The sequence below is a fragment of the Trifolium pratense genome, linkage group LG4 (genome assembly GCF_020283565.1).
Source record: "Trifolium pratense cultivar HEN17-A07 linkage group LG4, ARS_RC_1.1, whole genome shotgun sequence".
NCBI lineage: Eukaryota > Viridiplantae > Streptophyta > Magnoliopsida > Fabales > Fabaceae > Trifolium > Trifolium pratense.
In genome coordinates this window covers 12,863,531-12,879,422 of record NC_060062.1, presented here as the reverse complement: position 1 = coordinate 12,879,422, position 15,892 = coordinate 12,863,531, and the positions used below count along the sequence as shown (strand labels likewise).

The 15,892-nt window shown below is 31.3% G+C and overlaps 2 protein-coding genes across 6 annotated transcripts; both read right to left on the bottom strand.

The window, feature by feature from the left end:
* Positions 1 to 4,325: 4,325 nt before the first annotated feature.
* Positions 4,326 to 4,975, bottom strand: LOC123923743 (putative cell wall protein). The gene has a single exon (XM_045976466.1). The coding sequence runs from the start codon at positions 4,924 to 4,926 to the stop codon at positions 4,546 to 4,548; it is 381 nt and encodes a 126-aa protein (XP_045832422.1). The 5' UTR covers positions 4,927 to 4,975; the 3' UTR covers positions 4,326 to 4,545.
* Positions 4,976 to 7,890: 2,915 nt separating this feature from the next.
* On the bottom strand, positions 7,891 to 13,288 carry LOC123921926 (probable protein phosphatase 2C 52). Of its 5 annotated transcripts, none has more exons than XM_045974660.1 (6): positions 13,099 to 13,288; positions 10,807 to 11,319; positions 10,386 to 10,730; positions 10,190 to 10,307; positions 9,867 to 10,090; positions 7,891 to 8,670 (listed from the first exon to the last, which is right to left on the bottom strand). In XM_045974660.1, the coding sequence occupies exons 2-6, from the start codon at positions 11,065 to 11,067 to the stop codon at positions 8,200 to 8,202; spliced, it is 1,419 nt and encodes a 472-aa protein (XP_045830616.1). In that variant the 5' UTR covers positions 11,068 to 11,319; positions 13,099 to 13,288; the 3' UTR covers positions 7,891 to 8,199. The 5 variants fall into 5 exon arrangements, with proteins under 5 accessions (XP_045830616.1, XP_045830614.1, XP_045830615.1 ...); XM_045974658.1 differs by lacking the exon at positions 13,099 to 13,288 and adding an exon at positions 11,999 to 12,186; XM_045974659.1 differs by lacking the exon at positions 13,099 to 13,288 and adding an exon at positions 11,879 to 12,003.
* Positions 13,289 to 15,892: the final 2,604 nt, after the last annotated feature.

Sequence of the window (15,892 nt, the reverse complement as noted above, 5' to 3'; positions counted from 1 at the left end):
TTCTATGGATATGTATTGAATGGCCAGAAGTTCATTCAATCTAATATTTTTTTGTGTATTACTAACTCGCAAAGAAAATTGATAAATTAAGAAAACGAGCGTCTCTTATTTTTTAGAATATATATAAGGTGATATTTGTAAATCAATACACTGATCATGTGGACCGATTAGATTTCTAAAATTTGAATTTATGCATCAACCAAATGGTCACATGTATGTTTGTTATAAACTCACAACCAGAAGTTTGTGAGATTATTTTTAAGAGATCATTTTATATATATTATTCTAGAAAGTATTTGATAAATATCATATGTTAATTGAAATTTATACCAAACATCTTATGAAATATGTTCATACAAACAAAAAAAATAATGGACTTGAAGATCCATTCTAAGTTATAGTTTGGAACATTCAAACATGTATGTTGAGATATTGAATAGCATCATGCCAACAAATTATTATATACATAAGCTCTCCCCTAATTTATTTGAATTTTAGTTTATAAACATATTTTCACATATAAACATTTTTGGATGTGTTGGGTACGTTTCAATTGCTCCAATATAATGCATTTAAATGGGTAGTAAAAGAATATTGGGAAAATAATTTTTAAATGAATCTCCAAAGTGAGCCAATAATTGGAGATTTTTTTTTTACAGCTTTATGGGCTGATTATCAATTGGTGAATTAGTTTTCCCAATATTAGGGGAGATAATAAGCAGCTAAAAATATGAACTAGAAGTTCAATTGAAATGTTTTGAAATAAATTAATAATTGTTATTTTGATCCTCTTAGAAATCAATATGAACCAGAAGTTCAAAAGATAACTCATTTGCAAAGTTTATGAAATCAATCAACAGCTGCTAATGCTCCAATAAAAATGAATGTCTCTGTTGGACAATCTAATATTGCAAATGATTCTTAACCACGCTTGAAGCATGGTAAGCAAATCGGTTTCAAGGATAAATTCCTCAAATAAGATAAGGAGCTAAAAAAGAGAAAGATGACCCAAGTGAGGATATGAAAATCTCAAAAGAGCATTTGACATAATTGATTTTTCAGTTCCAGAAGAACTTATTAGGTACCTAAAATTTATGAAAATAAAGAGATCTCAATAAATTATGTCATGAATAGAATTCGATGAAACCGAGATGAAGTCAACGTTGACAATATTTTTGCACATAATAAAGCGCTATATATGTGATAAATGACAATGAGGATCATAAATCAAAGTCTATTAAGGATTATAGACAATGAAATGATTGACTAAATAAGATAGACGCAATTGATACAAAATTAAACTAGCTTTGCAAAGCGAAATGTTTTTGGACCAGTAGTCCATTTCATCTGCAGATGGAGATAAATCGATATGAATAAGTTTTCAAGAGAAAAATAATAAAAACAAAATGTTTAGAGTTTGAATTGTTTATCAAGTATATTGATAAATGTCAATCATTGATTTTCAAGAAGCATATTCACCTGAAGTGAATTCAAAAAAATTAATTAAGTTAAGCAGCATCTGAAATACTCAATTCATGTGAAATATGTGTTTTAACGTATTTTACTGGCTCACTTGATAATGATGATCCCTGAAGGATTTAGTTATATTTGACAATAAATTATTTATATCCGAGGCTTATATTAATGATAAAATATCATCTAGACTCCCGAAGAGCTTATGAGATATTCTCATTTAAATTTATAATTTAAATAAGATTATATAGCAAAAGTATTAAAACAGTTTGACATTGACAAATCTAATTTGTTGTATACTAAAAATGGTTGCAATGTCATTTGATGTGTCATGCCTCAAGAAAATGATGAACAATTTGAATTGGTCCTGAAGTACCATATCTTAATTCAATTAAGCTCACTAATATATTTGCTATAATTTCGTAGTATTTTATTTTTGCCTATTAATCCAACCCAAATATTGAAGTAAAGCAAAACATAGAATTATTTATACTTTAAAGAAACAACAATATCATCCAATCATGTGAAGATTTTAGCACTACATCAAGCAAGCTGAGAAGATGTTTTTGTTGAGGATTGTAATTCAACACATACAAGAAATTCGTTGTTTTATTATAAAATGATGGTTCCTGCAACAACTCAACATGAAGATAATATCAGACGCAGTGCTAATTTAGAGAAGAGTATAATAAAGAAGATATGACAGAATTTTCTACAGAGTCAACTTTTAGTAAAACTTTGGAGCAGCTAGTACAGAAGATTATTTGATTTTTCATCTCATGTATAATAATTGTCTTTATGAGGGGGAGATATAAATATGTTCTGCACTCTTTTTCCCTTCACCGTGGTTTTGTCCCACTGGGTTTTCCTGGTAAGGTTTTTAATGAGGCAGTTCACACACAAATGATGATGTATTCTTTTTCCTTCACTAGAGTTTTTTTTTTTTTAGAGAAAGGATATCCTTCATGGACATTCAAGGGGGAGTGTTATGAATAATATGTAATGAATGTCCATTATTGTGTAGGTTTTCTTGTCCCCTAATTGTGTCCTATAAATAGGACCCCTTTATTACAATGTAATACACACCTTGAATAGAACAATACAATAGTCTATTCTCTCTTCTCTTTCTCTCATTCATCTATTCTTCCATATTATTGTTCATGCTTAGAAATTGTTCATAACAATTTTTTTATTTTTTTTGTAGTTGATGATGTTAATTTGTCATGTTAATTTTTTTTTTTTTATAATGATGAGGGCCTAAGCCCAAAAAGAAAATTACATAATGACTAGTCTAGGGGTAGTTATCCCCAACATATCAGCAAGTAACAAACTACTTAATTGCGACGGACACGTATCATAGAAAATACTACAAGATCTCAATGAACACCCAATATTGGCAAGAGCATCTGCACATTTATTTGCTTCACGGTAAGTGTGATGAATAACAACCTCCCATTCCATCTCAAGTAGTTGACGAATCTTATGAACCAAAGCACTTCCACAATGACTCCTCTTCCCGCTTCCGAAATAACTTGTCATGTTAATTATGTGACATATTCTATGCTTGTCGGTGTTTAATTTTGAAATAAATTTTCTCAACTGATGGTCTCACATTTAGTGGTATAAGATCCACGTTGTGTTCGGTCTTGATATATCCCTCTGTGTCATTCTTAGATTTTGTAGATTTTGGATAGTATCTAATTTTGTTTGTTAGAACATGATTAGCATTTAACAGCAGAAAACAAGTACCTCTTAAGTGTATTGAAGTGTAGCCCCTTTTGAATATATATTGTTCTGAAGTGAATATTTCATTTTAGTGATATTTCACCCCTTAATAGGGTGAAACCAGAGTAATATTTGTTTTACCCGGAAGTCGGACCTACGAAGCGCAAACACTTCTCATATTAAGCGTGTTCCGATGTTGGACACACGTCGGTGCCGGACACCGACACAACACAACCAACACTAACACTTGTGATTATACAGAATTATATCATTTTCTCAAATTATTATTGATGTAGACATGTCCATCTCGTGTATGGTGTTTGTGATTTATAGAGTTGGACATTATTATGTGGTCCTTATGAAATTATGATATTTTTTATCATTGGATAAGAGGACAACTTACCCAATAGTGCACCTGGGGTCTCAATGTAGCAAATAATATTGTGTATTTATTTATGTACTAAACTTTCTGTAGAGCATATGATGTGAAATAAATAATAAGTGTACTCAAAGTTGAGGTAAATTGTAGAAATTGTGAAATTGGAAAATACATTCCCTACCTTTTTTTTTTGAATGGCATACATTCCCTGCCTTTATTTAGAAGGTAAATGAATATAATTAATTAACATAAACTATTTAGATAAAAGAGAATGATCGACAAACTTACCAAGTCACAAAATTTTATGGGTAGACAGTTCTTGTCTGTAAAATTGAAAGTTGAATATGTGATATGCATTATGTCTCAAGGGAATTTCTATGTCCTTGTTAATTTCTTTTTTTATTTGACAAACTATGTCCTTGTTAATTGCAGTTTGTGTCAATGTCAACATACTTTTGGTATTAATCCTCTGGTTATTAGAAAAAGATGATTACGGTAATTCAGAGTTTGGATGCGAGTTCTCCCGAACAATTCGTCCTTAGAGGAGCTCATTAACAACTTGACTCAAATGTGTTGGTTGTCAATGTCAACATTTAATTAGTGTGATTCAATACTTAAATGCAAAGTCTTATAAAAATAAATGATGAATATTTTTAGTTATTGTTTTATGTACTTTAATTAATCCTGCTTTTATATACGCAGTCATTGATGTTAAATTGCTTAATGCTGATCCACAATGAGCAACTACTTTAAAGATCAATCAAACTCGAATAATATTCAATTAAACCAACTAGAAAACATGAAACAAGAAACTTACTTATCAAGTAACAAGCCACTAGTGTGTGTACCTAGAAGTAGCACACTTATTTTTATGGCTAGAAATAAGGAAAAACGATCTTAATAAGCATCAAAAGCTCATAAACTCACAAACTAGGTCTAGCTATTATTGCATTAATGCATGAGTTAATTCATGGATGAACCGATGCAACTCTACCACCACCGCCGGGGATTGGAACCTCATAGCCCGGGTTTGGAACAAACGTGTCATCGTTACCAGGAACATAACGACGACCTGTTGATGCCGATCCTGCTCCTGATGCCGATCCTCCTCCTCCTCCGATGCCACCACTATATGGGTTATTAGGAGTAAGCCCAAACTTTGGTGGAAATCCAAAATGTCCAATGCTTGGATAATGAAATTTTTTACCATATTCATGCTTGAACAAAAACTCGGGCTCTTTCTTATCGTGGTTAGCAATGCTGCGACCAGCAATTGCTTGCCATGTTGTGACAAGGAGGATATTGAAAATGAGAAGAAATGCAAAGAAAGAGTAAGCTCTTTGAGCCATTTTCAGAAGGATGTTAATTAGCTAGTGATGTTTTTTAGCTTGTGACTTTTGTGATGAGACCACAAGGGAGTGATTGCATTATATAGTAATTTTGGTTCTACATTGTTGAGTGAACATTGGCGGTGAGTAAGTGTGTCATTATCAGTGTGGAAGACAATCACCAACGTTATGGTGGCTACTATAAATGACCATTTATGAACCGTAATTTGTAGACATAATTGGAATAGTATTGCTTCTAGCATCATTTTTCATGTTTCTATTGCTACTTAACTATAAGGTTTCTTTAAGTCAAAAAAAAAAAAAAAAACTATAAGGTTTCTCCACCACTTTTTTTTTTTTTTTTTAAGTTTATTTACCAAATAAAAAAGGCTCGGTACGTATCACATTTCTAAAAAACAAATCAATAACAATGTCAATGTCAATGCACTTTTCCGAAGTATATATTATTGTTTGCTCTTGATCTTGTGTGTTAAAACTTCCATGGTTTTAACTTTAATCAAAATGTGTTAACAGATATCATAGATGATAAATTGTTAAAATTTTTATTTTTTTTTAATTATCTAAAATTTCTTAAAAGAAGTAAAAAAATAAAATTTTTTTTTTTTGAAAAAAAAATAAATAAATAAAAAAATAAAAATAAAATATTAACACATAATAATATTTCATACATTTCACTTTCAATTTAACAACAATATAACCACACTCATTTTTCTTCTTTTTACCAAAACTTAATATAATATCCATATATTTCTCTTTTAAAAAATAATATACATACATTTCTAACTAAAAAAAAATTCATCATAAAATTATGCAAAATATAAAAGCCTCTTTTATATTTAATAACTAAGGATATTTAAGTAATTTTCTAATTTATTAGCGGGTACGGATATCCGCGGGCATGAATACCATTAAATCCGTATCCATATTCATTAAGTATCGGGTAATTAAAATATTCATTTATTTCATCCGTAAATATCTAATAAGTTATCCGCCCTGTATCCGTGGCGGATTTTATCCGCGGATATTTGCAGGTACGGATATTTTTACCATCCCTAAGCACATGTGAAGACACATAATTACCTCTAGATCCATTGATCAAAGAAAGAGAATTATCATTAACTAAACAATGCCTCTGATAAAGACCTCTTCAGGAGACAAAACAAAAGTTGCTCTAATTCAAAATAATGTCGTGGGTTCTACTCTCAACGAAGCCACTCTTTGAATAAATTTATTTGATTAAAATTTCACTTCACAAGCCAACTTGTCTATTTTGACTAACCAACTAAGCCATCGGTTTTTATCGGATTTGGTTGGGTCACACCGGTTTAATAACGGGAATGGATCCTTTCCCGTGTACTTTTCACGGGAGGGATTAATGTTTCAATCTTGGTCATTCAATGCTTTTTTAATAGTTTAGGCACCTTGCAACAAAAATAAATACATGATCCAGATTTAACTGAACACACTGGACACGGAAGAGGATATGCTCCCTTCAATAACTTGCCGAGTCTAATAGGCTACTTGAGTAGGTGTTTAAAACACTGCTTGAAAGAATTATTATTTTTTTTTGTTGGTCAAGTAGTTAATGGCTAAAATTTTAGCTTAAAGTGAATAAGTGAATTGTCCGGAATTTAAACCTCAACTCCTATATATAAAATATGATGTATCTACCAATTAAGCTAAATTCACATAGACAAGAATTAAAAATGCTTGGAGGAATAAGCTCGTGCACAAATAAGGGAATTACTCTTGCTACTTCTATCCTATATAACTTATGTTATGCAACTAAGATGGCATCTATATGAAATATGCTGTCAAATTGATGTACTAATTTTGTAAAAGCTACTGATACAAACAAAACATACACTAAAAAAATTCACTTATTGCATGTTTGGCGTCATGCTGACACGGTGATTTCATTAAAATTTAAAACTATACAGAACATTTTTTACAAAATTATACTAGTGGTAGTTTATTGAGAAGAGGAGAGTCATTAATCAACAATTTTTTTCCCAAATCAGTTACTTATAATTCACATAGAATTAGTTAACTTTTAGTGTAACCAATCATTACATGGAATATGATTATATACAGCTCGTAAGTAACGTTCATTTTACGTTAATCTCTTCCAGTTGAAACCTCAATGCAATTTTTGCTTGGCATATAGTGATGATTGATCTTGGTTCAGTGTACAAATCTTTAATCATATATGTAGTATCTCTCAAAGCTGTTTCAATGAATAGGAGTAATTGATTGACAATAATTAAAACTTTAGCTGATGAAATTAAATCAAATGTCATAGATGTAGGACCTCAAACCTATTGTTGTGTCCACTTAAAATTGAATATTAACACTAGTACAATTTAACACCACTTTCATCCAAGATTTGCTCAAATCCTCTTAGCTCAATATAATTCAAGCTGGCGCATTTTTTTTTTGTTTGTGTAAATTGGATATCTTATGTGCCCAAATGCGAGACTAATACTACTGCATGCTCAAGTTAGGGATTCAATTCAAGACATTAGTTAAGTTAGAAGAAACTTATGTCACCTCGTCTAAACACTTTTGAGTTTCAAGATATCACATTAAGCAAAAAATGGAAACCATCTTAACTCTTAGAGTTAGCATCCTAACTTTCAAAAATGGAAGTTGAGCTCAACCTGAAGTTTCAACTTTTTAACCTTTAGTTCAACTAGCTCAACTAGTTGAGCTATCCATCCCACCCCAAATTTCATTGACTCATTGTGCATGTACAAGACGGTTTTTCGGTGAACATTATCTAGGCAAAATTATGCAATTTGTTTTTTGGTCACGTAAAATTATGCGATTTTTATTAGCTAATAATATTGAAATTTTTACTCCTCAGTTTGATAATTTGTAATTTGTTTATGAGTTCCGGCCCTCTTTTATTTCAAAAAATATTATTAAAATACTCAATTTTTTAAAAGGTCTGCGAGTTTGAAATTGTAAAATTGTTACTCAAATCAAACCACTTAGATTTGTCCGGGTTAATTCGAATTTGACCCACACGTACCAAACACTTTGGGGTTAGGTCATCAGGTTGACCAACCCATGAACACCCCTAGTTATTAATGTCTTACATTAAGCCGGGATCAATTACGTTTTGCAACCCTAATCCGACATTAGTTTTCTACAAGTAAATTAGGTAAGCAAAGAGTATCAAAATGTTACCACTTCCCACAAAAATATTCTTTCTTGAATGAGTGTTGTACTAGGTACTACAATAAACAGTTACCCCATTAAGCAACAAATTCAAGAGTTTGACTTTGACCTTTCTTCTGAAAATCTAGGAAGTTGGACGAGTGAGTTTACACGGGTGACCCCTTCCAAGCCTAACCAGTTTTGATCATCAGCGGGCGCTGTTCCATCTTCAACATCAACTGACACTGCTCCATTAATCTCGTTTTCTTCCGATGATCTCACAGTAAAGTTCCTTTGCAAAGATGGCTCGGACTTTTGTCCATCATCTGATTCGATTGGATTTCCCGAATGGTTACTCTGAATGGTAGCAGAAGAGAAGCATTGTTCCTCATAATCTGACTCTGAATCCATTTTACCATCTAAAAATAAGCACACTACAGCACAGTCATCCATCTTCGAAGTTGGGTACTTGAGTTTCCATTCACGAGCAGCTGAATTTACCAGAATTCTTGCTGCTGATGATCGTGTTGGTGCTGACGATACTATCTCAACTACCTCCTCATTACTTAAGACATCCCAAACCTGAAGAAAGTGCAAAGAGAATCAGTTACCATCAGTGAAGGATGGAAGCGTTGGGGGCTAAAATTATAAATGAAGACTACTGTGGTTAGCTCAGAGGAGTAGTATAATTGGAAAAACAAATCCGAAGTCTATCCAACATAAGTTATTTACAAATGCATTAAATGTCTTGAACATGACATGAATATGGTTTTAAAACGGGACCGCAACTCAAACTAGGTAGCTACATCAAGGTTTTCAAAATCTCTACAACCACAATTGAGGTCTCTACAATATCAAAGATTCCAACGCAACCGCGTTTTAATATCATGCTATCGTTGATGTGATGATGATAAAATCATGCAAAATCCAGTTAGGCAGTGAACATCTGTATTCTCACCGATTAGCACGGCAAGAGGAAATTTTCTTGCCATATCAAATTGCAAAATGTCCAATTTTCGTATATCTGTAGGCTAGTCAAAGTGCCACTGAGTTTGAATATCTTATTGACCTATTTGCTTTTCTAATACTTAATCCAAGTTACTTGAAAACACTTATGCCTTTCCCACAGACGTAAACTTCAGAGTCTTATACAGTATGAAAAATGATAGATGTATTTAGCAGTTCAAATAGCATCACTTCTATGAATTCTTGCTTATTTTCAACCCATCACAATCAGATACCAGTGTTTCAGTGTTGAAATATCAGCCAATTTCAGCAAAGGCATGATTCTAAAGTAGCTCCTAATTCCACAGATACATTGAACACAAGAGGACAAGTTATCATAAGGCTAACTAACTCAATTATCATACTGCTAATTGACAAACAGGACAAGTTATTAGCTCTGTCAAATTGTTGAAAACGCTATTCTAATCAGTGGTTTGTTCTAGAAGCTACTTCTCAGTTTCCTTCCTATCAGCATATGGTCCTATGCCACAATTCATTACTATTACTATTGATAACATTAGCCTACAGTGATCACATTTTCTTATTTCAATATCACAGCTTATCTTGGTAAGATGATTACTTCATGGCAGTCACAGACAGGTCACAACGCCCAACTAACCAAGAGAAACTAAATTCCAAATTGCAGTTCATATATGTTGAAATTTCTTATCACACGGGAAAAATAAGAAAACTTCCAAAATAACAAAAACTAACAGCTGAAAAAAAAATAATATATATTATATATATATATATACGGGATTGAAAAATTTTACCCCGTCAGAGGCAAGAACAATGAATTGATCTCTGTCCGTAAGCAGCCGGTGAGAAAATTCTGGTATAGAAATCACACCATACTCCTTCAAGCAGAAATCTCCAAATGCTCTAGCCATTGCCAACCCCGGTGCATCATCAAAAGGCAACCATACCCTAGACACTTCCGGTTCATCTTGCAAAGCAAAAACCCTACCCTTGCACTGCTTGATTCTTTCCGCTTCTCCTATAAGAATTTCATACCAGATCGGAATTAAGTTAGCATAAAAAAAAAGTATATATTCATCAGAGAGAGAGAGTAAATGCTAATGGAAAAAATACACACTTGGTAAATCAGGCTTCAAATCAACAGTCAACTGAATTGCCACCATGGAGTCATTGCTGTCTTTGGATCCCATGATTGCTCGAGAATCGCCAATATATCCCATGAAGAGATTTGAACCCTGGTAAGATAAGAAATTAAGAAAACTGCAAAGGAAAAAGAAAACAAGAGTGTCGATGCTTATCTATATACTTAGTACCTGCTTCACTATAGTCACGGATGTGCTGCCACTACAGAAGCAGTCAAGTTTCGGGTGAGAACTGAGCTCTTTGTCCATGGCCTTGTATGCTTTCATGAAAGCTTCTTTCCATGTGGAGTTCAGTTTATCCTCAGAAGAGATATCTTTCTCAGTGTCTCCACCGTCCGATTTCATGTTCCGTTTCAAACAAGCTTTGGCCGACCCGTTTCGCTTTGATTCATAAGAATGCAAAAACGAAAGCAATTTTACTGGTAAGGTATCCCTCACTTTACGTGCAACAAGATGACCTTGTGGACCATGGCCATCAAAAACACCACAAAAGATCATATCTTCGGACATGAAATCCTACAAAAATACAGATTGAAATTAATCACATAAAAAGAATCACAGTTTGCATTATCAACAAGATGAGCATACTTACTTCCCACACAACCATAGCGTCCTGATTAATTCCCTTACGGCCCTGCTGCGTAAATATGCACGAACCACGACTCTTTCCATTAGTGAAAATTCTGCTAGGTAATGATGATAAATGATGTAGAGAAATAACATGGTCGGAGAACGTTCTCCTCGCTCTCTTTTTCGCACAGAATCCAATTTCTAAGCAAGTTGGAGTAGCCATATCTCCATTGCTCCCGCTGCTACAAGTACTCCGACTGCTCGTTGACACACAACAACCCATTTTTTCAGTTCCAAAATCCACACATTAGACAGTAGCGACTTTTAAATGCGTCCCTTTCCGCTATAGATCTCACTTTTAAGTCAATTGCTGATGTTACAAATCTAGTAAACTCAACAAACAATATTGACTCCAAATATTCTCTTAATTCCAAATATAAGTCACTTTACAACTAATTGTACAAAAAATAGACTCTTTCCACCAAAGTCAAATTCCAAATCGGTCGAACGCTACTTGAATGGATAATGAAACCAGCTGAACACAAGAAAACAGGAGACACCAATAATAGTTAATATATAATCTCACAAACTTAAGCCATTGCAAAAATGTATAAAATACAAAACAAAACTCACCAACACAAGCTATATATGAATAGAAAAATTACTAACATGTGAAAAATGAATTAGAATATACTAAAAATCTCTCAGATAATTGACAGAGTCAAAATAGAACCAAAAAAAAGGAATGAAAGAGAATATACAATACAATACAATACAAGAAACCAAACCAAACTATGTCCTATAATTATAACCAAAGTTTCTTTATTTACTTTTCAATAAACAATTAAACATAGATCCTTATATAGATCAATTAAACAAACATAACACTAATCATATACAATTAATATAAAGTTTCTAGCTACTTTCTATGTCCTAAATTCTTAACAACCCTTAACTAAAAAACAAACTTTAAACACGAGTTCAATTCCTGGTAGGAACATTCTTGACCGGACTTTAACCCTTAACTAAAAATACAAACTTATAACCCGAGTTCAATTCTCTGTAGTAACAATTCTTAACCAGATTTTACTTACCTCGTGGCCGAACTCTTATAAAACACAGAACTTACAAAAAAAAAAAAATTATAAAAACAAGAAAGCAAAACTTTATGGCTAAAAGATATGATTGTTGCCATTGAAATTTTGGTTAGTTACCTCTACAAGGCTACAAGAATGAATTAATGCACGGTTGAGAGTTGAGAGAAAGAGTAAAGTGAAGCAAAAAATAAAGTAGTAGTAGAAAAATACAAAAAAGTATGGTTTCCCACTACAGAGAAGAAAATTAATAAAGTGAAAAAACCCAAAAAGTAGAAAAGGACGAAAAAAACCGTGATCTCGTCAACAAAGAATCAAAGACAAAATAAAGTACCTACTACAAGATTAAGTAAATGCTACGTAATTATAATAATTAATAAATAAAACCTTAATTGACTAAATTTAATTTGCTTCAAAAAAATTGACTATAAATTATGTAGATATTTGCGCAGATATGGTAAGAATTATTTAATAAGAAATAAAAAATTATGTTAGAATGGGATTTAAAATGAAATAAAAAGGCGAAAAAGAGTGATAGGGTCTGTTTGGTAAAAATAAGCTATAAGCTAGCTGATAGCTGAAAAGCTAGCTTATAGCTGATAGCTGAAAAGCTAGCTTATTGAAATTAAAGTGTTTGGTAAAATTAGCTTTTAAAGTGGTTATTAAATATAAAATTACATAATTGATAGTGGGTAGTTTATTTTTTAGAGTGGGTAGTTATTAAATTAAAGGGTAAAAATGGAATAAAGTGTAAAAAGCTATAAGCTATAAGCTCAAATGCTACTTGAAATAGCATCTGAATAAAAGCTATAAGCTAGTACAAAAAGCTTGTTACCAAACACCTCTAATTTTTTGAAACAAGCTTATAAGCTCATATAATAAGCTATAAGCTAGCTTATTTGTGTTACCAAACAGAGCCATAGTAAATTTTTTGACATTTGAGCGGATCACTGCAACTGCAATCGGAGAAGATTAGAATTACTTGATATCAGAATTGAATTTCGAACTAGATTAAACTAATGTTGAAACTCAAAAAAAAAATTATTGTTTGTCCTGTGAAATTAGCTCGGTTAGTAGAAACATTGTAATATGTATAGGAGGATGGGATTCGAACTCTGGTTATCCTAGTCATTAGAATATTAGAAGAGAAAAAAAACTGACATTTAAAAGTGGGAAAATGATAAAAACAAAAACAAAAAAGAGAGTAAAAGATTGATTACCTTTTTTGTTTGAATGCAGGAAATGGAATAAGGGAAGAGAGTGGAAAGGAAGTGAAAGAGAGAATGGGTTTGGGGTATTAATAAGAAGGAAAAGTGGTGTGGATAGATGGGGATGGTGGTAGTGATGCATTCATTGCAAAAGCAGAATAGACAGAAGAGCTAAAAAAAAAGAGTGAAGGTAGGAATGGGTGAGGTCAAAATATTAAATGCTACTACTACTAGTACTCAATTTTCTAAATTAAATTTAAATAAGCATAAAGAATTTAAATTCAAATACTCTTTTTTATTATATAGTATAGTTTTAAATTTTTGACCAAAATATTTATTTTTTATTTTATTTTTTTGACTAATTTAGTTATAATTTTTTTAAGTCAATTATATTTTACTATGTATTTAGTTTTTATGAAAATATTTTAATATGTATACAACAATTATCAACAAAAGAATAATTTTGTAAATTTTTTGTTGAAAATAATGTCTAAATATATTTCTAAGATTTTTTATTTAATAAAGGATCTAATGAATTCAAAAGTAACTTTAAAGAGTTACTCCAAATTTCAATCTTCCATTTTATTTTAATTTAATGGCCCTAATCAGTGACAAATTTATCTCACAAGATGTGACTAGATTGGCGCACGTATAGGCATACTGATGTGGCAAGTAGGAATGACTAGGGACTTGGGCATGACAAAGTGGCGCTTGGCAGTAGCACTTGTGCGCAAAAAGGCCGAATTGAGCAATGCATCTGGGCGCAAATAGGCAGTGTTGAGATCTTTTTTAATCGTTGACTTTCCAAAACTTCTTAGACATTGTTTCACTTCAAATAATCGGTGTAAATCTATTAGCATATAAAAAAGAACAAATACTACAGTAATTTTCTGGTTTGAAAAAAAAAATCAACGCAAGTCAAGTCATTTTCTCTAGCTAGGTTAGAGGAATTTACTCTAAAACTGAATGAAACTATGAAAATTAATTAAAATAAAGTTTAAAAACTAAAAGAAAGCCTTCGTTTGAAACACGTAACAAAACAATTTAATTTAAAACGGAAAATTACTAAAATATTCTTGGTATACATATGTTTGCAATTCTCTTTTGTCATGTATTACTGATGATTTCTAATAACTTGTCACAAGTTGAATATTTTTTTTAAAGTATGCAATTTAGTTTTATTGATGGTCTTATTATGAATTAAGAAAAAATTAACAAAAAAATAAATTAAAGTTTTGTATTTAATTTATATATTATAACTTTTTAGACAAAAAGAAGAAAAAAAAAAGACTTTTTCGTGGCCCACCAGAAAAAATTCCTATTTCCACCGGTTTTTGAAACAGCAAAAAAATTAATATATGAAAAGGAGGAAAAAAAGAGGTACATTTTGAATAAGGCCTCCACCAACAACTCTTTAGTTGGTGATTACCCTTCTTGCAATAAATCTCATAAATCTTCTTTTGTTTTTGTGTCTACAATGCATATAACACTTTTGCCAAAGTGATTTTACTGCCTAGTAACTTTAGCTTATTAGCAATACCTAATAATTTATATGACGATTTCTTGATTGTTCATTCTTTGTAACTTGAATCCTCTCATTAAATTCAAATTTTGCATGCTTCGAATTCTTGCGTCTCCTTCACATTCTTCTTTTAGATAATCTCAAATTTCTTTTGTTGTTTTAAGAATCAAGATTCTTATAAAGACAACTTGTGAGACAAATGCAAACAAACATGTATTGCCTTTGTCTTCTTTTTTTTTCTTTCTTAGATATAGAGCATTTAAGAATGTCTTTGCACTTATGAGCTTCTTTTTGTGTGTTTTGTATTGAGATATATTTTTAACTCTCGTGAGATGGAGTTATATGAAGAATATCAAAGTATTCTAATATTTGGAGGCTCTGTTTGAAAATTAAAAATAGATCTTTAATAAAATATACAATTTTTTTTAAAAGTCATTTTCTATTTGAATTGTAAATAATATAAAAAAATAGTCATTATAGTAAATAACATCTAAAAGCGACATATTTTAATCAATAATATTAAAATATATCTTCAATATAATATCATTATCAACTTACGGTTCCTTCGGAAAAAAAAAACTTTCTTGAAATGTTAGTTTTTTTTACGATCAACCGCAAGTTACTTATAAAATTAAGAGTGTGTCTATTAATTTTTTTTAGTACTAAAATATTTTTAGTAGTAACAAAATTATTATTTTTTTTAAATATATAAAATTTTTAATAGACCGATATAAACAATTTGAGGCCCCTGACTATTTGAGGCCCTGTGCGGTGGCTCACCTTGCACACCCACAGAGCCGGCCATGTCTCCATTAACCTACTCCGCTTAATAACTCGATATCGACATTATATTTCTTCAATCCAACCGTTGAATTCAAATATCTCATTGAGTAGATCAACTCACAAATTTTTATAATATATATATATATATGATATAAATAATGACTTAAATTAATATCAATTTGATTAAAATAATAAAGAGTAATAATTTATGTCAATCTTATTATTTTAGCGGTAAAAACGTAAAAGAGCAGTAATTGTTTTACTTTTAAATTTTAAAGAGTACTATTTGTGAAACATTTATGATAACTTTGATCACTTGCCCAAAAATCAAACAATAAAAAATGACCCATTATATCACCTCGATATCGCAAAATGTTTCATATCATGTGACTCCCAACATATATAGAAAAGAAATGTTAGTTCAGCATGAAATGAATATGTGAATGAATTCTATGAAATGAATATGTTAACAAATGCAATAACAATGAGTTACCTACACGC